We start from the raw sequence: 24,730 nt of genomic DNA on the forward strand, positions 1-24,730 counted from the left end.
TAAGACAAGTCATATCTCCAATTAGGAGGTAGTGCACTTCAGCCTCAAATGAATTGCTTAAGTTCATGAACTAAGTGTGAACTACTCATCAAAATACAAGGAACCATGACTTCAATTTTTTATGCAACTCCTAATGCACCTAAGTCATGTATATTACAAATAATGTAGTCTTGAATGCTAAAATAAACCATAATGTCAAAGTGAGATAGTAAAGTGAATCTAAAAACTCATAAATACATCATGTCATACTTCTAAGGGCTCTATCCCAACAATTGATAACCTACCAAGTTAGATGCATAAAATTCATAAATAAAAACTTGAACTTTGTAGCCAAATCTACAATTTGATATAAAACCCTGTCAAAATGGCTAATGAAAAGTGATTGATATTACAAAAGAACATAAAACTAATGTTGTGAAATGGGTTTTCAAAGTTAGTAAGTGCTTTAGGTATGTGATAAATGAAATCAAATATCAAAAGTCAAAGTCAATGACAAATGGTTATGTGAAGAACTTCTTGGTTATGTAGAATTCTCTCATATTCAAGATTTCTTATAGTTTACTTTTTCAATCATATGGTTGTGAAGTTGGCATTTCTATAAATTGGTACAATAGTAGCTTCATCTTGACTATCAGAGTTTCTCTCATGTGGTGCTTGCTTTGATTTTTATGAAATCATTAAAATATCCATCATAAGGTTGTATAATCGACATTTATAAATCAATACCATAACAAAGAAGTTTATATAAGGAAACCTAAAAGTGTTTATATTTTATAAATTTAAATGAAATATAATTTCATCAATATCCACCCATCAAATATTTTTGGCTTTATATATATACATATAAAGTTTTTATCATGTTATCCTCATATAAAGGTTTAGCATGAAAACCTCACTGAAGATTTCAACCCTGTTGAAAAGATTTAATTGGAGTAGGACTTAGATTTGTGTTTGCATTTTGAAGCTGAAGTTGCAAGCATTTTGGTTTTACATGAATAAGAGATTTCAATCAGGAAGTTGTCATCACCAATAGGGGTAGGTTGTTTCCATCTTGTCCCATCAAAATTCATGTCAATATGCTTAGCTACCCCTTTGTGAAGCTCAAAGCGAATTTGGTGTGCCTGAATTGAGAAGTAAACAAAGAAGAGGAAGAAGAAAAAACAGAAGTTAGTCTATACTTGATATTTGAAGATGCATCTTATTAACATATTAGTTTCATCATCACTACCACTATTATATATTAAAACTAAAACTTTAAATACTTATTAATATTATAACATATAGTTGTAACAAAAATTATATGATCAATTTTAGACATGTTTTAGGCCTGGTTTGATTAAAAAAAATATATACATGCATAGAACTAACCTGTGCAAGACGAGTCCCATGGTCATTCAAAGGAAGAAAAATTTCCCCATGCCATGAATCTCTAAATCCAATTATCTCAAGAAGTTCATCGTCTACAAAAGATGATGTAAAGTTTCTCTGCAAATTACAACCCCATTAGAATTTTCAATAAAACAATTAAATTAAGAAAGATAAAGTTAGCTTGAATGAAACTGAAAAAAAAAATGTTTCCATTATTCATTTCTTTTAATGTAAAACAAGACTTTCAAAAGCTCACCTCTTTTTTTCTCCTAAAATTTGGTTTGCCCCAAGGGTCTAGTCCACCAGGGAAGCTAGGCATGTTAAGACAAACAATTGACCTTATGCTATAAATACGAAAAAAGTAATTAGAAATATTATTGATGTTCATTCAATTGAGAACTAAATGCTAACAATAGATCAATTACAAAAAGTGGAAGTCCGAAAAAATAACATTGCATGATATAATGTAATTAAATTTTGTATGGTCATGTCAAGGAGGATGATATTTTCAATGACCGTTCTTTTTAAATGAAAAAGATATAAAGCTGAAAATATATTTGTTATTCATGTTAAGGAGGCTATCTAGTATTGATGTATTGAAGAATTAGTAAATAACAAAAAACATTTGAAAATCATTTCATCATTTGCTTTTATTATTGAGCATGAAAAATGATCCACAAAGGGATCAACCTTGTTGTTTGGATTTTCTAAGGATGGTCACAATCCATTTTAGTTTTTGATTTAAAATTTTATTGATGAATTAAAAAATTATAGGTCTTGCTTTTCTATAAATTACTTTGACCTTCCTTATCCTCACTCAACTTTAGTATTTTAGCTAATCTCTAATAATTGTTCCCAAATCTTCATTAAGCTTCACTATTTTATCTAATATTCATTAACATTTACTTATTCTTTGAACATTTTACATTCTTCAAATTCAAATTTTAAAGAAAATCAACTCTAGATGAAAGGTTTGACTAATGCCTATTCTTAAAAAAAATGCTAAACTCATTTCTTTTTCCTTGCAATATCCTTTTTCTATTTTCCAATATTGTAAGATGTTTCTTCATTTTCATGGTAGAAATAAGGCAGAGATTCATGGATACTCATCACATCTTCGTTATTTATTCTAGATAATTTTTCAGTCTCATCTTATATTTTAGAGGCACATATGCATGTGACACCAATCCTAAGATGGGGTGACACAAAGATGGAAGTTACAATGTATGTCAACCTCATGACAAAAATGGTAGAAAATAATGTCATTAATTTACCTTTGAGGTAAGTTTAATTTCTTCCATTGATGTTGGTGATCCTTGATTTTAACACTTATAGGTAGAGCAATGTTCCTGCATCAATGAAGTTATTCCTTTCATGCTTTTTTCAAATAATAAAAAATAATATTAATATAGTAAGTAAGGTCTACACTTTTAAATATAATTATGGGAAAAATATATGATCCATACCATAACCAATTAGAAATGCTTGAACACTCTTAATAAGTCACCTTATAGCTTAAACAAATTTATAGAAATCAATCGTACCCATTCATCTCAAGTTTTAGTTGAACTCACAAAATTCAAGGGTATTGTATTATATATTTAAATCTTACTAATATTTATAGTGGTAGTCTATATTAATGATAAAATAATTGTTGGCAACACATACGATCATTGATTCACATGTTTTTAGTTCATTTTCCACTAACTTTAGAAGTTCAAGCTGTGGTATGGTCTTTATAGAAAATAAAAACGTTCTTACCTTTTACTATCATTCCATCCAAATTAATTAGCAAGTTAATAATGTATCACAAAGCATTCCAAATAGTAAACATCTACCCCTTGATTATTACACTAAATCGGAAAAATTATTATAAAGCATAGAGAATTAATTAAAAATAGTAATATAATAATATCACAATGATAGAAATTATGCCTAAAAAAGTTACCTTGGCCAAGATTTAAAGTGAGAAGCATCAAACAATTCTTGAGCATCCAACCCTAATGCAAATATAAGAAAGATATAATATCATATAGTTAAGGCATATGGTATAAACAATCATCTTATTCTTATTGTATGTGATCTAATGCACAAGGAACTAAATATCATTTGTACTCTCATTGTGCCTAAAAGTTAAAATATTCCTAAATTTATTTGGATAAAGGTAAGGGTGATAAATTATTACTTGAATATAAACACTCATCCCATGAAGAAGACTCAACGTGAATTGTTCATCACTAAAATCATATTTTGCACTTGTTTAAAATTGAAAACCAAAGTATGTACTATAGATGATGAAATGTGATGACTTAACAATGAGAAAATTCAAGTAGAATAATAACATAAATTTGTCCACCTATATAAAATGAACTATAAACATGCATAGCTAGCTTCTCAAGTGTAGTATGAAAAATTAGAACTACTCGCATTTTTAACCAAGACACCAACAAGTTGATTCTAATGTGAAAAAAATGAAAATCAAATTAAATCAAATTTTGACTTTTTCTAGATGAGTTCATAATTTATTAGTATATATATGTTTATTTCAATCATTCTAGATTAGATTTTGAGCAAGACAAACTTATAACCACAAAAATTTTATAAAAAAAAAATTTAATTGAAAAGCCCTTTCACCACAAAAAAAAAAAAAAAAAAAAAAAAAAAAATCTCAAACAAAATATCTTACATGCTTCATGAGTGTTTTTATTTATAAAAGCTACCTTGGGATTAGGGGAAACCAAATAACTTTCTCTTCTAAGCTACTTAGTCTCTCTCAACATAAGTACCATATCCAAAATTGTCTTTATTAATAACAACTCCACCATTCTATTTCTACAAATGTACAAAATTCCCTTATAAATCATCATATTTAATAAGCAAGAGATTTTTTCTTAGAGTTGACTTCAAGTGTATGTATTTATACACACATATGTGCATATGTAATCTCTCATTATTCTTTATAATTAGTTGATTTTTCCATTCACAATCAAGTATATGTCATCCATAGATCTCCTCCCATGTGCATATATAAATTGGCTAACCCCTTACAAGTATAAGCACTGTGTGAGCCAACTATACAACATATCGATAAACTTTCCTTAAAAGCCTCTAGTATGTTTGGTATCAATAGGGAAGTCATCACTATCTCTATATTAATTAAGGTATCAATAGCTTTATGGTAGTACAACATTCTTATCTCTTTTTAAGGGGGTCGATGACATATTTCTTCATAGGGGACTTTAATCACAATGGAATATTTGCATCCATCTTGTTAGGATAAAGCCTTTAAAAATCATGACATGATATAATAATAAATAAATTTTATTATTATTTAAAGATGATTCTGGTCTCCTATTTGCTATCTTGTTTGTGCAGTAATCGTGTTAAACATTCAGGCCTAATATCACTTGCATTATATATGACTTGGGTACATTAGGAGTTGCATAGAAAATTCCAAGTCATGAATGGGCTACTTGCAAGTAGATAAGTGGTTCACAACTATTTCATGGACTTAGGAAATTCATTTGAGGTTGTAAAACACCACCTACTAATTGGAAGGATGACTTGTCTTGGTCATTGGGATGAGGTTTCCCATGGTGATTGCACTAGTATGTATGGTTACACATTGGACATGACCTATGGTGAATAATGACATTGAGTTTCAAGTAGTCATGACTTCACCAAGTTACTATGCTATATGAGTTCTCAACCTTGAGAGAATATTGAGTTAGTGTTAAGGCACTTAGTGGTTTTGACCTATGTGTGAGACCCTTAGGTGGATTAGGTTTTTGTTGATCAAGAGCCCATTTGATAGTGATTCTAGGATACGTTTCTAACCTTTCTAACACTTGAATTTTTTATCATTCAAAGTATTAAAAAAGTTAAAAATGTTTCCTAAAATCACAACCAAACACACTCTAAGATAGATGAAAACAAGTATTCTCAAGATAGACACCATGGTATCTTATAAGTTTGAGACAATGTATTCCCTTGGGTGATCCTAAAGGCATGTGAGCATGAAAATTATGGTCATAGTAGGTAGGTGGTTTTTATATGTTACATCCATGTGATTTTGGGTGATTGATTTTATTTATCATCTATCCATGGGATTGATAAGCTCTCATTGAATAATTAATAAAAAAGGACAAACTAAAAATTGGTAATAAAGTTTGAGCTTAGGATTAATTCAAGGACTACCTTTTCACACCATTATCTCCAAAAAATATTTTTATCATATTAAGACTACAAAATTCATTTTTCAAGTGGTATTAAAGTAAGTTGGTTTTAAAAATCAAGTTTTGAACAATTCTTACAGGTCTTGGTCTGTGAAGAGAGGGTACTTAAATTAATTGTCCTCCACTTTTTTTGTGAGCATAACTACCCTCACTAGAAAGCTAAAATGGAGTTCGTCTAGAAAATACTAGAAGAACTTGTCTGGAACACAATTGAGTTTCGTTGTTACCCCAATAAAATATTGTAATCCTTTTGAATTAAAACCCAAGTAAGAGGAGGATAAATTGGATAATAAAGAGAGTAAGGTGAATGTCAAAGCCTTTTATTATATTTTCAATGAGATTAGTCCTTGACACTTGCAAATGTGTTAAAGAGGCTTGTTATACCTTAGCAATAAGTCATAAGAACACTTCCATTATGAAGTTGTCTAAACTTTGAATGTTGACTGCTAAGTTTGAAAACATTAAGATGAAATATGATGAGGCCTTCTTTGAGTTCTACATTGAACTCAATGATATTATTAATTTTGAGATCTTTGGGTCCAAATTGGTTAGGAAAATCTTGAGATCTCTCCCAAAGAGATTTAGACTAAAGTTTCTACAGTAAAGCAAAGTAAATATATGACTTGATAAATGAATTTGCAACTTCTCTTTAAACCTATGAGATGACTCTACCATCCCCTAGGAGATCTAAAGGTGTAGCTTTTAAGACCTCCTCAAAAGAAAAGAATGTTTATAATGATGAGAGTGAACATGTTCTCACTCAATAAAAAATTTCAACCTTTTTTAAAAAATTTAAATTTTTTTATGAAAATACAAAATAAGAACACAAAAGATGGCTAAAAAAAGAAAGAAATCTTTCTATAAAAAAAAAAAAAAAAAAAAAAAAAGGAGTTAGTAAAATTGTCTCAAGTTGAGTGTTTCAACTATAAGGGTAAATGACACTTTGATTTAGTTGCCCTACACCTAAAAAAACAAAAGAAAAAAGAAAACATTGCAAGTGACTTAAAGTGATTCTGAATTTAATGATAATGAGCCCATGGGATCAACTGAAAGTGCAGATAACGACAATCTTGTTGCTAGTGTCTCACTTCCCACATCCTCTAAAATTGATAGTCCCATGAATCAAGTGGTGAGGAAAAATTAGATTTTGATAACCTCCAAGAGGCATACAATACATTGTATTATGAGAATTATGAACTAAAGATTGAGAATATGAAATTATAGAAGATCTTGAATAAATGATCACTCTCATTGAACGTCTTGAATTTGAGAGAATTGATTTGAAAGAAAAATTAAATTCCTATGAATATAAAAAAGTTGACATGGATGGCAATATCAAGGAAGTAATAAGTGAACATCAAAATCTTCTTAGTAAAATTAAGTTCTTTGCATTTAAATTTCACATTGTTCTTGAAAATAATAAGTCGTTAATCTTAAATTGACATGGTTGGAAAAATAAATTAGGAAGTCAAAATAAAATCTTCCACTCTAACTCTAAGATCTTAAATGAAATGACATAAAAACATTAGGGCTTTGGAGATAAAAGAGACCTAGGTTACATAACTAAGTCTAAAATTCCTATGAATGAAAGACTTCTTTTATGAAAGATAAAGAAAGTTACTCTTCTAGGGAATCAACCTCAAAAAAGACAAAGTTGCAATAGATCTAGACATGTTGGCAATAAGTGCTATGGTTGTTTCTTCAAAAACTTCTAAACACATGTCAATGGGCTAATGAGTGAGTCAAACTCCTTTAGCAATCAAATCTTGAATATTAAAAGGGAGAGTAAATCTCAATTTATGCCTGGGAAAGGTTAATATAGCATTAATCATAAGACTAGATAAATTTGGATCAAGAAAGATGACTTAATTACTCCTCAAGGTTTAGGTCTAGTGAGTTCTAAGTCCATTTCTTCAAATTCTCTTACTATTTCATCCTCTAGGAAATCTTTGGGAGCTTCCTCTTAGTTATCATATTTTTTTTATAGCCTAGGGTTTAGTTTTAATGTTTCATCATTTATCCCTATAATATGCAATTTTAGGAGTTCTTAAGTCTTTTTGTCTTTTTTTATTTTATTTATTTTATTTTTAATTTCAAAATTTGTTTTTAGTTAGTTTTTATTGAGTCTAGGTGTAAGATTTAGGGTGAGCTTATCAATTTATGAGATTAGGACCTGATGCTTAGTTGAAGTAATTTTCTTTATGGAGTGTCTTATCCCTTAGATGCTCTTAGATTTGAGAACCTTAGGAAATCCATAGGGATTAGTATCCTAGATTAAGATTGTATCTCTTTTAGATTTTAGGCTTTTGAATTTAAGGGAGAAATTTTTTTAGGGTTCTAAGATCTAGACTCATATTCCTTAGAAGATCTAAAATACTCTAAGTTATTGTTTTCTTAAAATTTTTCGGCATTTCATGGAATTTAGGGTAGATGGACTTGAATTTATTATCTCCGTCCATGATTAGAAACATTATAATTGATCTAGAGAGTAAATATTTTTTTGAATACTTCATAATGTGATTTAAGTGGTTCCTAAAGTTTTAAAGTTATGAGAATCTATTTCTTCCTAGTTTTCAGAAGGAATCAAACTAGGTTATTTCTTCAACTTAATTTATGGGTTCTTAGAGTGTTCATCATGTTTAATTCATTCATTTGTGATTTTAAAAATATTAAAATAATTTTGGGAGTGAAAAATCTACTTTTAGCAAATTCTAAATTTAGTTTCATTATTCTAAGCTTGAAAGCTATCACTTGCAAAAGTTGAAAAATCCTTAAAATTTATGGTAAAGGTGTAATGAATGTTTGTGATTAATGCTTATAACTTATGGCCTTTACAGAAATTAGAAATTATTAAGAGCAGAGATTAAAATTTTGGGGAAATTCTAAAATCACATGATATGTATGTATATCTATGTGAAAGAAATTAAGTAATGTTAAATAAACATCTGACCAGATGAAATTTAAATTAAATGAGTTCTACTTTAGGGCTTTAAATTAAGTGGTTGAAATAGTAAGGAGAGATGAAATGAGAATTTCATGTGTTTAATAGTTCCATCTCTTGAAAATGAAAGTTTTAGTTTTTTCACTAATGTTTTATTTACTTTTTTAAATATAGATAATCTTTTGTCTTCTTGAAATCAAAATTGTTTTGATTCCGCTCATAGTTTATCATGCCTTTGTTGTCAAGATATATATATATATATATATATATATAGGGCTAAGTTTCTAAAAAATTATAAATCTATGAGTATTAAGAAATTTCTTGGATAGAAAATTTTGATCCTTGTTAGTGTTTAGATATTCCAAAAGTGTTCAAAAGTTTTGAATCTTGATTTTTAGGAATTTAAGAAATTATTTAAACCTCCTCGTGAAAATAAGGAATTTTTGAGGACTTATTTTGAACTTCATTGTGATCAGAGGAGTGAGTACCCATGTTTTTCCTCTTCCTAACATGGATCTCTAAATTTCTTAATGTATTAGGTTGAGAGAAAGAGAGTTTCTATATGTGTTAGCCCAAGGGTTCTCCTAATCGGGTTTTGATGATAACAAACCATGGTTAAGTGACTAATTTGTTTAATGGTTAAGAATCTCAGGCATAAACTCAAAAATTCATCAAATGACCAAATGGATACAAGATCGAGACACTTGGAAGACTTGTGATCATAGGAAACTAATGTAAGATGAATGCATGAGTGCACTTAGGATTTTCATACGTTTCATGCAACTTAGAAAACTCGGTTTATTCTTTAAAACTTCAATTTCATTAAAACCTGAGTTTTTAACTAATGTACCTTAGGCAAAATGTTTTATAATTGGCTTAATAATTCACCTAAAGACCTTGACTAAGTTTTAGAAAAGAAAGGAATTAAAAAAAAATAGGTTTTCGGGGCCAAAAAGGCTCAATGGGTCAAGATTATGGCCAACCGGCTCAACCGATTGAGGAACTGGTCGACCGGTTGTGCTCGTCCGATCGAAGACCGGTCGAGGGAGGCCAAAAAGTTTCTCTCGCTCCCAATAGCCTTCTTTTCCCGATCGAGGGGATTCTCTTACCGGTCAAGATCCGGTTGATGTCTGATCGAGGCAACGGTAACCTGTCATGCATTAAATGTTCCAACGGCTAGTGAACCGGTCACCCCTAGCTCGACCGAACGAGGTTACCTTTTGCTGTTTTTGACTCCCGGGCTAAGAAACCTATAAATTGAGAGCTTCACTTCATTTATTGATAAGAGAACACTTGCATTCAATAGCCTACCTATCTGTTCTTGATCAAAAAGCTCTCATTTCTTTCATAGTACATTAAATCACCACTTGCATATCCTTTAGTGCACTCTTGTGTGTCATCCTAGCTTTGTCTTGTATTTGAGCTATCCTTAAGCTAGGTTGAGGGATCATTTCTTGTAAAAATCTGAGTGTCTAAGCCTTCAAGAGGTTTGAATTTTGAAGAGATTGTGTAAGAACCCATTGGAGTCGGAATCCAAGTGTAAGAAGATTGGAAGCTTGGTTGAAGCTTCAAGTTAGTGGAACCCTCACTCGGTTAGGAGATTGAGGAGAGTGGACGTAGGCAAGGAAATGCCGAACCACTATAACTCTAAACTCTATCTCTTTATTTTGCTTATATTGTGTTTGAATTTGTTGTGATTGAAAAGATTTTAAAAACCCAATTCACCCCCCTACCCCACCTTTTGGGTGTTTTTCTTAACTAAGCATAGCCTTTGTTTTCTCAATATGTATTTTGGATTATCTTTTGTTACTTTATTTACTCTCTGATTCATGTTAGGTTGTATATTGGATATTGCTCCAATTTACACAGGCATGTTATAGACCTTTCCTTGGTTATTTTCCTTATGTGCCTAATCATGCATTTTTTTTTTCTATTTTCATTTTTGTGAAAAAAAAAAAGGAGTAAAAGGTTGTAAAAATGTTATTTGAGTTCATTGATTGTATTTATGTATTTTTATTTATTCTATTTTTGGCCATTCTATGCTTTTTACTTGTATATTATTTAAGTATATAGATTATAAAGAGACATGCAAGCATAATAACTAGTTTAGATTAGAACTTGTTTTGGATTTAGTAAGGTTTTTATGAGACTATGGGGAGCCTCATTATAATTATTTATTTTGTCACAAAATTATTAAAGGAGGATATTATTGATGTATTAGTTTTATATTGACTAGTTTCTTCCATTTCTTATTAATTAAGATGCATTTATTCTTAGGTCTTAACAACTAAAAAAACTTTGAGCTACTATAGAATTGAGTTTAGGAAGGTAAAAAAGTCATCAAATTCGAGGTAAGGATGCATTTTTGGTATGGAAATTATATGCAAAAGTGTTGAAAAAGCAATTGAAAATAGCTTGAAACTTGTGAAATTGGAGAATGCACTAAGTAGAAGTTCAACAACATAAGAAGGGTGTTTAAACGCCTCTTCATGTTCAAATAGTTTGTTATTTTTTGAAGTTTCAAATTTCATTTTGAATTCCAAAACCTTGATTTTTAAGATATATAAAAATTTGAAATTAACTCTTCATATCTAGGGTTTAGGGTTTTTTGAGTATTGACTTGTTTTGAAGAAAAAAGTTAAGATAATCCAAAGAGAGAAATTGTCATCTACAAATCTTGAAACTCCATATCTCGACACTTTTCAATGCAATCTTGAAAGTACTCCTGATGTTAACAAAGGTCTAAGCTCTAATTGTTTCAACCATGATAAAGGCTTCAAATGATTCACTAAAAGTACAAAAGAGTACTACATTGAGAACGTGGAAGATAGAAAAAGGTGTTGTCCATCTAAGATCCTAAGGAGTGTATTTATTCAACTAAGTAAATCTATATACCATATTTTCATATTTAGTGGATTATCTACGGTCAAGGCAACACTCATGGTGTTTTACACCAATTAAGTTGCTATGTTGAGCCAGAGTGGGCTCAATAGTTAAACCTATGTTTTCGAGCACATGTGTAGTGGGGTAATAAAGTTTGAACTTAGGATTAATTCATGGACTACCTACCTCTTTCCCTCTCCTGTCTCTCTTTTGGTAGTTTTATCATATCAAGACTATTAAATTTCTTTCAACTTATGTTTCCTAACAACATTTATATTATAATGAATTGCACAATATTTATGAAAAGAAAAAGTACAAGAAAATTAAACCCATTACCTATTATAAGATAGTTCCAAAATCTTCCACAAAGATCTTTGTCACCTCCCTGGTAAAATATCATCATAAGAAGTACAAATTAATAAGTTAAGCGATCTTATCCACTTCAAGTATTAATTCAAATAATGACATATTTATTAATAAATGATTATTCTAAATTTAAGATTGCTTTAGAAGAAATTAAAGCTTATGGATGTTTAAGGAGAGTTACTCACTTAGCAAAGTTAAATGATTATAGGTTGGAGTCCCACTAGGAAAAAAGAGAAAGGAAAAAAAAAATTTACCAATAAAAGAAAATTCTACCATGAAGCTAGTAAAGAAAATGTGAACTATACATTTTTAACTTATATGATATAGATCACAATCTCTCTCCCATATACATAACTTGCAATATCTAGACTTATTTGGCGAAAAAAGGTGGAGCAAGTTTAAACTCTCACAACTAATATGATATATTTTATAGTAAAGGTACCATAGCAAATAAAAAAGAGTATAAAAATGTTTTCACCCATTGAAATATGTGTTTCATCTATTAAAATAAAATTTTATTAATCTTAAAAGTAGTATTTTAGAAAAGTTCATAAAATCTTATCAATTGTTGAGGTAAGCTAAATATGGTAGAATGGAAAATATTAGATAGTTTTGTCGTGCATTGGAGTGTAGCAAAGAAGAACCTTGGTAGAAATAACTTGGTTAGGTCACACCTAATTATTGGCATGACAATATGGTCTCTAAAGAATTTCTATATATAGCTCCAATATATTGATTAACTATGTTAGCATTTCATTATTGCTAACTAAGGTTTTATTTTGTGTACCTTATAGATTCTAAGATCTATCTCCATAGTTAATTGGGCCACTTCTCTAAAGTTGTAATATTCTAATGTAGTTTTGTTATGCTCTACAACGTTTTCCCAATCTACTTTTCTGTAGGAATTTCCATGTCAATAACCCTAAATCCTAATAAGTTAATATTTGGGCAAACTTAAATGATAGTAGAATTGATTCCTCTAAAAGTATGCATGAACAACTACATTAAAGTCATAGTGAGTACTAGAGTTTGAAGTATATAAATCAATTCATACAAGAGAGATTTTATATTTTAGAGGTGTTATTGATGTGGTGACATATGATAAAAAAATCACCAATTGATCAACAATTAATCTAAACTTTAAAAAAAAAAAAAAAAACTGAAAAAAGTGGCAAAATTCAATAGTCGAAAATAAAATTGTGAAATTTTTTGCATTGCCACAGAGAGCTGATATTTCATCTAAAATTTTGGCAATAAATGATAATTTAATCCTTACTCAAGAAACATGTGAGGCCATTAAGGATGCATAGGAGAGAATGGAAACCTCTTCAAAAAAAGTTAGAAATTCCTTACATACATGGTAATTCAAATCTCTTACTAACTAATTTACTATTGTACATAAAGGGGTTTTAAGGAAAAAAGTTCTAACTAATTTATAATTATACAAGAGGAGTCCTAAAAGGAGAAAAAGTCCTAACTAATTTATAGTTGTACAAGAAGAGTCCTAAAATGAGAAAAATCCTAAATTATAGGACCTAAACTTCAAACACATGTCTATAATTTGGTATTAGCTAATCTTTAGTTACAACATCTATAATTTGGTCACATGTCTCAATATATGGAGTCCAAATAAAACCACTATCTAGCTTATTTCTTTATGAAATGTCAATCTCCTTCCATATGTTTTATTTGATCATATTGTACCTAATTATGAGTGATGTTGAATGCAGACTTATTATCACAGTAGAATCTCATAGGGTATCTCTACTTGATTTTAGGATCATTTAAAATAATCTTAAGCCATAACAATTCACAAATTCCATGAGTCATTACTCGAAACTCCACCTTGACACTTGATTTTGTAACCACTAGTTTTTTTTTACTTTTCTAAGTAACAAGATATCCCCAAGAAAAGTATAGTACTCTAAGGTTGATCTTCTATTTAAAATTAATCCAACATAATTTGGATTAGTGTAGGCTTTCAAGCATAACTCCATAGCTTGTTTGAATAACAACCTTTTACCAAAAATTCCTTAACATAGTATATGATCCGATAGATTGCTTGAAGATGAGTGTCTTTGGGATTGTGCATAAACTAAAAATGCTCACAACATATGTAACTTTTGGTCTAGTATGTGCTAAGTAAATAAGTCTGCACATTTGTCATTAGTGCATGCCATGATTTACAATCCCATCCTCCAAGGCCTCTACTAATTTATGGTTTGGTTCTATGGGGTTGTCCACTAGCTTACATCCAAGTTTCTTGGTTTTTTTTTTTAAGAATATCAATCACATATTTCTTTTATGAAACAAAGATACCCTTCTTGGAATGAGCCACATTGATTCTTAGGAAATACTTCAATCTAACAAGTTCTTTAATCTCAAATTCTCTAGTTAAATACTGTCAAAGAGCCTCCCTTTCTCTAGGATCATTACCAATCATAATAATATCATCCATAGATACGAACAAAGTTATCAGTCCCTTTGAAGTCCAATGCTTAATAAACAAAGTATGGTCACCTTGACTTTGTATTTCATTGCCAACATCACGTTAGAAAATCTCATAAATCATGTTCTTAGAGATTGTTTTAATTCATATGAGGTTTTCTTTAATTTTCACGCATTGGTTCTACCAAGAGTTTTGTAAAATCCTGGAGAAATTTCCATATAGATCTCTTCTTCTAAGTCCTCATGCAAAAATTCATTTTTGTTTTACATCAAATTTTTGTAAGCTCCAACTAAGATTAGTCACCAATGATAATAACACCCTTACGATATTCATAATAGCTATGAAAGAAAAGGTTGCTTGGTAATCAACCCCTTAGGTTTGTGTTAGCCTTTTGCTACTAACCTAGACTTATATCTTTTTAGTTATACTTTATTCGATATACTCATTTACACCCAAATGGTTTCTTCCTCTTAGACATCTCTATTATTTCCCATGTTCTATTTTTCTGTAAGGCCTCTATCTTACCCACATGACTTGTCTCTACTTCTCATTATTAAGTGCCTCAAAAAGGTTTTGTGGAGTGGTTTTGCTGTACAAATGAGTGAGGATTTTTGTGGGATTGGGAGAAGTTATTAAATGACATAAATAATGATAGAAAATGTTCCTAAACGGAATGGGTAAATCAAGATCATTGTCAACATTTGAAGTACTAGGAGAGATAAAACTATTGTCTAGCCTTGGTTTAGACTCTTGACTATGTGTGGGTTTAATGGTGGTTATTTTTCTCCTTAAGTAAACTTGCAATGGTTTTATAACAATAGTTTCTAGACTAGTGTTAGCAGAATGATGCCAATTCATTGTTGTTTGAGAATTGGTTTAAATCGAGCTTTGTGGTATTAAGAGAAGAGTAGGTCATGTGGTCTATGTCTTCGAAGTTAATGACCCAAGAGCCAATGAAGAACAAATCTAAGGCCCTTAAAAGTATGACAAATAGAAAACTTGTTTGTGTCAAAGAACACATACTTGATTGTTTATTCAAAGTACCAAAAAATATCTTAACCTTTCTATCTCTTCTTTGTTTAGTTTTCTAAATTCTTCATTGTTGAAACTATGTTTTTCTCGAGGGCTTTCTTCACAATTTGCCATAATTTCTTGATTATGTTTCTTCCATGCTCTATTTCCCACATTCCAATTCAAGTTTTAAGGTTTTCCATTAAGTTTCCAACATTTCTCTTTGGTGTGTTGGGGCTTCTAGTAGTAAGTACACCAAAGTCCTTCACGATTGAGATTTTTTACCAACTCATTAGAAGGTCTAGTTTCTCTAACAAGATTTGGGTTGAATTTGTGTGGCTTTGTAGAACCATGAATAAAAGACAGTTTGAGCATCACACTTCTCTTATTTTCTTTAGCACGAATGATGGAGATGATTTCATTCATGGATGGAGGCTCCTCTTTTCCCAAAACTTAGACTTGCCCTTGGTCAAACTCCACATTGAGCCTAACAAGAAATTCAAAAATTCATTCTCTTTCTATAATATTTTTTTTGCACTATTGCATCTTCACTACATTTAATTTTGAATGTTATGGTAGTAGTCAATTTTCTATCACAAATTCTTCATAATATTGGCAAATTTAATTACAAATCTGGTTCCTTGTTTTATAGTTGAAATGTTCACCTTGATTTAAAAAATTTGAGTACAATCTCAAACCTTTGAATAGGTTTGTCGAATGACTTTGTAAACCTCCCTAGTTGTTGTAAAAAACATGTTCCACTAATTTTAAGGGACACTGAATTCCATAACCAAGACATGATATGGAATCCTCTTCATTCCAGCTCTAAAAGTTTGGATATCCAAGCTTTAGTCCTATGCCAATCAAATGACTCAGTTTTCCTTACCAACTAAGACTATTGAAGATATTTCTTTTCAATAAGGTGCTAAGCAGCTTGGAAGTTCTATAGTTCCCTCATGGTTTGGCTTAGTAGTGCTTTCAATGTTGCCCTAATAGAACTGATAGCGGGAGTATGGTCCAATATTTCAAACATAATAGTAGTGATAAATGGAGATGAACCAACTAAAAACGAAATCAACAATGAAACCCGAGGAATCAAAACACCACAAAAAAACTTAAAATAAGGATAGGTGGCACTCAAAGTTTTTGCCAAGCACACCAATAACCTAGAATAAGCTCTGATACCATGTGTATTATTATTATCTATTTTACCATTTTTGAGTTTTTTTTTTTCATATTTATGTAATTTTCATAAATTTTTGTCTTTTTTTTTCCAAATTTTTGTTCAATATTTTTTATATTTCCTAATATTTTCGTAAAATTTAAAATTTGAGATTTTCATAATTTCTGATATTTTAATCCTTGATCATGATGTTGTAATTTTATTTAGTTACCATCTATAGAAACCATAAGTTATAATTTCTTTAATAGATTAAAATACAAGGAAATTTTATTTAAACTGTGATCAAAATCAATTTTTTAAAATGGATATCATGAAGAAAAATTATATATGAAACAAATCATGGCTTATAACGTAAAAAGAAACAAAAATAAAGTTTTGAATTGTAAAAAAAGCTTTGTATGGCTTAAAGTAGTAAGGGTCAAGAGTATGGAATAGTATTTGATAGATATTTTCAAGATAATATTGTTACTAAATATCCTCATGACCATGTGCTCTACACAAAGAGAATAAAAATATAAAATACTTGATTTTTATCAAAATTTATCCAAGCACAGAAGCGAGAGATAGAGGAAAACATCCAAAGCAAGATTACATCAAAAGGGGGACTACATTAATCTAAACTAAAACATGAAGAAATCTAAACCCTAGAAATATATCAAAGAGGCCTTCCGAAGGAGAAGACCAACCCCTCTACAATTGCAAAATGGGATATTTATACCATTCCAAGGTTGTCCTAACGTAGAGACATGTTGAGGCATCTTAAGCCCAAAGATCTAAAGGCTAGGAGAAAAATGCTAAAAAAGTGTGTCCAAGCATAAACAATTTTTTTTAACAAAGAGGACACCACCTTTAGGAAGCATGGCTCGTAGGACCAATTATGGCACCCAAAGTGGCAATAAGCAATGGGGAGGTTGCAATTTTGTGCACCATGGGTCATTGGCCCAAAATGGAAAACGGCTTTGTGCATTCTTTCCTCTATTTCATCTACTTGTACTCTTCTCACTCCATTTTTATACTTTGACTAAGCTCCTTTACATGCACTTACTCACTCAAAATAGTTGCAAACCATTAAAAAATAGAGAAAAAATGTAAGAAAGTTGAGCATATGCAAGGTAGCACAAAATTGAGTGATTGGAGAGTACAATTGATGCAAATATCAGACATAATTTGATTTCTACTTTGTTGTCCCTACAATATTTGACATCAATCAATGTGTTTGTTAGGTAATTTGACAAAATTTTAATAAAAGAGCTTAACATGCTATAAGAAAAACCAATTAAGATCCACATGGACCATAAATTAGCATCTACATTGGTAAAAAATATGATATTCTATGATCAAAACAAAAAAATTGACAAAAAGATATCATTTTCTTAAAAAAAATGCATAATGAAGAAGTGGAATTGAAGTACCTTGGTACTCATGATTAAATTTTTGACATATTCATAAAAGTATGAATATTTAGTAAGTCCATTGTGCTAATTGATTTTTATATTAGCTATATCTATTTATATATATTAAACCTTTTAATGTTACTTTAACTCCATTGATTGATGGTCCAAGCATATTTTTGCTTGGCTTTTTACTTTGATTATAGTTACAAATTTTATGCTATAAGTTAATAAATTTACTAGAAAATATTGATACAACTACAAAAATGATAATGATCCCAAAGCATATGCATCATAGAAAACTAAAACATTAATTATTTGTGCAAAAGAAAAGTTCTCAATTTGCAAGCAACATATTTATTCTTTTGTAAATTTAAAAAATGCTATATGACAAAACATTACCATGTGTAATAAGTTGTCTTCGGAAACATGTCGAACATGAAGAGTATTCGGTATCTCAAGACAATTTGGAATTGATGTCCTCACTACAAAATTCCAACTGGAATAAATTCAACTATATTAGCAATAAGTAACATACAATAAAATCATTTAAATTTGGCCCTTGGAAACTTCCAACAAGAATTAGAACAAGAATGTGAATTCTTAATTACCATAAAACAAAGTACTCAAACTAATCAAATACCAATTATTTAAGAATGTGTAATAATGGTAATCTTCTATTATGAAATGTATACCTTAGTCGGTGGTGGAATGTAACTCAAATTTCTAATTAATATATACTCATTTCTATGAAGAATATTATATAGAAGATTTCCTATGTTGATATATATATATATAGACTAAGGAAAATTACTAGGAATGTCTTTATAAATATTCTAGGTCATATGGGGGAAAAAGTAATAGGATGAAATGGGTTTGTCTACATGCTAGATAGAGATATGAGGAATAATAAGAAAACACCTAGTGAAATGAAGGTTCAAGATTCCACATCTATATATATATATAGAATAAGGAAAATTACTAGGAATGTCTTTATAAATATTCTAGGTCATATGGGGGAAAAAGTAATAGGATGAAATGGGTTTGCCTACATGCTAGATAGAGATATGAGGATAATAAGAAAACACCTAGTGAAATGAAGGTTCAAGATTCAAGATGTGGATATAAAGAACAAAGAAATATAAGATTTTTTAGGGCTTAATATTGGTATATATTTTTCTACCTTTTGTAATATTTCCTATAATATAGTAGAATGATTTCTCTTATTAGTAGATATAGGCATGGCTTTTAAACTATGTTAAAACCTTGTATTCCGTTGTGTGTTGTTTATTTTATCTTTGTATTCTAACAGTTGTGTGTTGTTTATTTTATCTTTGTATTCTAACACTAATATATTAGCACTAAAGCTTTCACTAGTATGACAAATTGGTATCAAAGCTCAAATTGAGAATTCTAGAAGAGACAAAGGGAATAACACACATAAGTAGAGTATAGAAAGAATTATAGTTGAAAGTAGAGTCAATTTGTTCTCTCATCAAAATGTGATACAAGAAATGTGGTTTCGTTATCCAAGATAACCATAGCTTCTCTTGTACACTTATTACATCCTAAAAGGTAGCAATGATGAAGTGTTTAAATGATTTAAGTACATAGCACATGATGGGATTATGGCACATGACAAGATTGTGATGCACAAAGGTAACAATGATATTTTAGGAGTGTGGTGCACAACGGAAGTTATGACAGGGAGTAAGGATTTGATACACACATGTTTATTAAAGTGTGTATCAAAGAGAGATAAAAGATAAACTTGATAGAATTTGATCAAGATGATAAAGAGTTCAGATCGATTTCCTTTAAGATGGTTCTAGTTAGTACTAGATCAGTGTTTGAGTTAATTAAAAGAAAGCCAATATGCTTTGTACGTTGCATTAAGCGAAAAAAAAAACTGGAAAGTCAACCCGCTCTTCACATGATTTTAATGCTCTTTAGTCAAGAAATGTCTAGACAGATCCACAATTTCATATTAATGCAAAAGCATTCATAATGTATTAAACTATAAATTTTAGTAACTTTTAGTGAAGTAATCTATCTAAACAAGAGAGTATTATTTAATATAAAAAAAATCAAAAGAGAGTACTATTTAATATAATTTTTTTTTTGAAACCTATCTCATTAAAAAGACTTCCACAAAAGTATCCCACTAGAAAGAACTTTTCAATTCCAAAATCTTGTACTTGAAAGTGTTTTGGAGTTTGAGTGCAATAGAGAACACTATAGAGCACTTCAAGAATCAAAAAGAGCTTTTGGGCAGCCCAAAAGCTGCACCAAAATGGTGCTCCAATTTGAAGGATGCTTAATATGGAATTATTTAGTCAGAAACAAGTGATTATATATATATATAAATGAAGTGGATTGCCTAAGGTTTTGTTCAAGGAGAAATATTAAATATTTTATTGACTTTAAAAGGTTTATTTGATCCTAACTTGCAATTAATTATGACTTGAAATTAAGTTACAAGCTAAACTTCCATTTCTAGCTAATAATTCAATAGACTAACAGATTAATTGTGGCTCAAGTGCAAAGAACTATAATTTTCCAAGCTTAGAACCAACTAAAATTAGGTTAATGTAGCAGATATCTAACCACATTAATGAGGAGATAGATAGATGTTATTGAAGATCAAGCAATTGGGCCGTCAAGGTTTAAATGGCCAGGACATGGAGCATGTCACCAACCAAAATGGAAGGAATTAAGAAGGCACATCTTTTTACATAATAATAACCAATGGAAGTCTTTTTTTTTTTTCTTTTCTCGGACCATGAGTGGTGGATTAAGAAGAATTGAATCATAATTAAATAGATTGGTTCTATCCCAAAATAAAATTTTGAATATGTACCAAATGCTCAGCCAAGGGAGTAATGCTATTTTTTAATTGTTGATCACATTGAAGCTCAAAGGTAAAGGACTATAGTGAGGCAATTGGTAATATATATATTATCATTCTGTTAGTAACATTCAAACTTTATTACCTGTCTATCAATATCTCTTCAGCATCATATAATTTAGGAAGGTAAAATACAGGCCTAGAATCTGTATCAGAAAGTTGATTTCCCTGTCAAGTAGTTAACTTATGCGTTATCTCTTTATGTAATATAAATAGGATGAAGCTACCAACTTATATGAAAAAGATGATAATTATTGTATTACCCATCCAAGAGAAATTGAAATGTTAACTTGTGTTCCCAAAGGCATCACACCAATTGGCGGTGTCGGATGGAGTTCCATATCACAAACTGCTTGTAAAACCCGATTTGTTGTAACATCACCACCAAAAACCTAGTGAAGCATATATATATAGTAATTATGATAAATAAAAGAAAAAAGATTTTAATATAATAATTAATGAATTTGTTTAATATTTTATTAGAATAAATAATTATTCAATTAGAGAGAATTCTCCATTTTTAATTTCACTCGTGTCATATTCACTTATATCGCTTATGTCATTTTAATTATATCTCTATTTTTATAATTATTGACAAACTCGAATAATGATGATTCATACAAAAATTAATTTTCTATGCTAATTAATAATTTTTTTTTTGTAATTTTTTAAATTAACATAAGCAACTTTATATTTTAAGTGGATTAAAAATTTGAATATAAGATAATTTAAGTAATTAAGAGTGATTTATGATTTTAGTTTTCTGTGAATATTTGAAATAATTAATAAGGTATGGGTCGGATGAGATAAAATTATGTTTGAGTTTGAGCTTAACAATTTGTTTTATTTTTTTCCTAGCATTACTAGAGTTTGAATGACGCCCCGTTAGAATTCTTAAGAGGCGAAGCCCAAATTGGGGCCAATTGAGTCACAATTCCCAGGTGCGTTTTGAGGGTACAAAGGAAGGCTTATAATTGAAATTTGAGACAAGATTAAATCTTAAAGATCACAACTACTCAACTTACCAATATCCTCATTCTGTCTACAACCTCAGACTCACTTCTCAATCCGAAAGCCTTTTGAATGTGATGTAATGGGAATTGAGGAACAACCTCTGAAATGTCAGGAACCTGAAAAGTAAAGTTATTCAAAGCAGCACTAAAACAAATCCTCTGAATCAATCTTGAGGGTGCTTTAAAATCTAACCAATGATTCTGTGCCCCAGATGCTACGAAGAGATAGGAGCAAATCGTTCCCCTGATTGGCATCGTCTTTGGGGTTGATCATTACATAAAATACTAGTTTCCTTTCTCGTACTAACTCATGTATGTCATCCCAACTGCCACAGTTAATACACGTTTAGTATATGAAAATAGGAATTGGAAAGCCATGAGTATGGTTGAATGAGGGTTTTAAACATCTTTTAATCCCCAGGATCATTAGAGTAGATGATTTAAATCCCTCACTTATGTTAAGGATTATAAAAAATTCTTATAATATAACTAAAACAATCTAACATCTTTTAAATTTATTAAATAATACGCCATATATATCTTCCATTTTTAATATAAAATTCAAATATTAATACCTTTATATAAACTATGAAAAAATAAATATTATTGATTTTAATTTTTTTATATATATTTTAAATTTTCTAAAATAAAATATTTTTAATTTAATAAAATATAAATTATATATTTATTCAATCACAATTCAAAACTATAAATTGGTAAATTTTCAAATTCAATCTTTTAAAATATTATTTATAAATTGAAGTAATTCAAAACAAAATTCAACAAAAGAGGCAAAAATTCTTTTTGTTATGTATGTAAACACAATTCTTAGAAATTTTAGGAAAAATGAAATAAAAAATTTTAAAAGATAATTTTTATAACTAAAAAAAAAAACATTATAGATAAATACTGAAAAAAAATGTATCAAAATAGTTATTTTAACATTTCTAAGAAATGAAAAAAAGGAAGTTACAAAAGTATAAAAAGCTTTCAAAAAAAAGTAAAAGAAATATGAAAGAAAAAAAAACATGTAGAGATTAAAAAATTAGGCAAGAGTGCTTTTTGCCCTGTGAATATGATTTTCCATTCAAAACACTTAGAATTTTTTATTTTTTATTTAAAAAAAAAAGAAGTTTAAAATAAAATAAGGATAATCTTTTAAAAAGAAAACCATGATAGGCACGTGAATGGCAAAAAAAAAAGAATTAAAATAATACTAATATAAAATAAGGACTTAATTAGTCATATATATATTATGCTATCTAAATTAAAAATCAGTTATTTTTCCTTAAAATATTATCTTTATTTAAATTAAAAACAAAACATTTTTTCTCATGATTAAGTTTTCTTTTTCTAGAGTATTAATACGTATTTAAATTAATACGTTATTTGGTAATTGATTGCTTATTTATATATAAAATCTAGAGTATTAATCAATACATTATACTGTAAACAAGTTCTTATTTAAATCTCAAAAAATCTTAAATATATATATATACCAACAATGTGATTATGATATACATGTGATTAGTATATGAAAAATGTGAAAATCAAAGCAGAGGCATGCACATGTAAAAATCAAGCTGAAAGCATAGAAACTTACTCCCCTCCATAGGTTCGGTTCTCCATAATAGAGTAGAACGTTGTTGCAGCTAACGGGAGACCATGAGAATGGTATATCATTTCATCCTTCATTTTCACCACAATGGGATGCTCCGGAGGAAGAGAACTTGCAGTCCACGTAATGAGGTCCCAAATAACCTCATTGGACAAGGGCTGCATACGATATAAATTATTGGGCCCAACCATCCTCTTAGCCACGCCATGGAGTCTGGTTGTAATGATGATGATTCTGCTCTGATTTGATTTGTTACACCACTGGAGTCTCTCCTTTAACCTGAAGTACCAGTCCAGGTTGATATCCCAAATTCCATCAAACACTAATAAATAACTCTTACTCCACAATGCTTTGCAGAGGGCCTCCAATAGCTCCTCCTCCTCCACCTCCACACTACCATCCACAAAATCTCTTTGCCCATCATCACACTGCTTCAGCATAGCCTTGAGAATCTTCTTAAAATCTATTTCTCCTTTTTGTATCGCTTGTAAATTGATCCAAATTCTTTGGGCCATACGACTTCGGTCGAAAACCATTCGGACCACAAGGGTCTTACCGCAACCCCCAATCCCCACAATTCCAATTTCCTTACTAAATCCTTCTTCATCCAATTCACTTGTACCCAGAACCAATTTTTCTATATTTTTGACTTGGTCTCTAAAGTAAGATTCACTATAACCGTATATCATTGGTCCATCAAATGATAAAGAGCCAGAAGAAGAAGAAGTTGTGGCTACATCCGTGACGGCAGAAAGGGAAGTCTGCTCTGGTACTACTGGGTGGCTTGTAGCAACAAACAGCTTTTTCTTGATGTGAATCAGCTTCCTTTTTGTTTTGCACAGAAACCATAGCTCAGGCAGAGAGTAGTGGCCTTGCCTTTGCCCTTGCCCTTGCCCTTGCCCTTGCCCTTGCCCTTGCTCTTGCCCTTGCCCTTGCCCCTGCCCTTGCTCTTGCTCTTGCCCTTGTGAGGAATCCTTTTTGATTTTCATTTTGCGCTTCTCCAGGAAGAGCACGCAGTCGGTCAATGCAATGCTGAGGTCGTAAAGACAATCCTTCATTCCTGTCGACGGCTTGATGCTTTTAGCTTTCAGAACCTCTCGAATTTGTAGAAAATAAGAATGGAGGGGGATGTCATGAGGTGGAGGGTGTTCCTCCTCTGCTTCTTCCAATTCATCCATGAATTTGTTCTTCAAAAACTGAAGAATATCTGCTGACATTTTGGCTGTAAAAACCTAATCTCCCAACTCTCACAATTAATATTTGCTTACATCGGCGTAAGGCTTTTCTTGTACAAATGAAGAGAATTTCTTGTGGTCTAAGGAAACGGACAAGAATCCAAAGTAGGCATTTAAAGAAAGAAAGAA

The 24,730-nt window shown here is 30.2% G+C and overlaps 1 protein-coding gene across 1 annotated transcript; it reads right to left on the bottom strand.

Annotated features, from left to right (window-relative positions):
* Positions 1-805: 805 nt before the first annotated feature.
* Positions 806-24,728, bottom strand: LOC104880962 (uncharacterized). The gene is made up of 12 exons (XM_059741340.1): positions 23,352-24,728; positions 21,942-22,074; positions 21,761-21,865; positions 20,999-21,127; positions 20,821-20,903; positions 18,230-18,326; positions 11,764-11,812; positions 3,317-3,368; positions 2,643-2,717; positions 1,625-1,712; positions 1,369-1,485; positions 806-1,121 (listed from the first exon to the last, which is right to left on the bottom strand). The coding sequence occupies exons 1-12, from the start codon at positions 24,581-24,583 to the stop codon at positions 924-926; spliced, it is 2,358 nt and encodes a 785-aa protein (XP_059597323.1). The 5' UTR covers positions 24,584-24,728; the 3' UTR covers positions 806-923.
* Positions 24,729-24,730: the final 2 nt, after the last annotated feature.

This window comes from Vitis vinifera, chromosome 12 (genome assembly GCF_030704535.1).
Source record: "Vitis vinifera cultivar Pinot Noir 40024 chromosome 12, ASM3070453v1".
Lineage (NCBI taxonomy): Eukaryota > Viridiplantae > Streptophyta > Magnoliopsida > Vitales > Vitaceae > Vitis > Vitis vinifera.

Coding starts and splice junctions, on each gene's coding strand:
- LOC104880962 (XM_059741340.1), bottom strand. CDS start 24,583: ATGTCAGCAGATATTCTTCAGTTTTTGAAGAACAAATTCATGGATGAA. Junction 21,128..21,760: donor TAGACAGAATGAGGATATTG/GTAAGTTGAGTA, acceptor ATGCTTCACTAG/GTTTTTGGTGGTGATGTTAC. Junction 1,122..1,368: donor ATGGGACTCGTCTTGCACAG/GTTAGTTCTATG, acceptor TTCTCAATTCAG/GCACACCAAATTCGCTTTGA.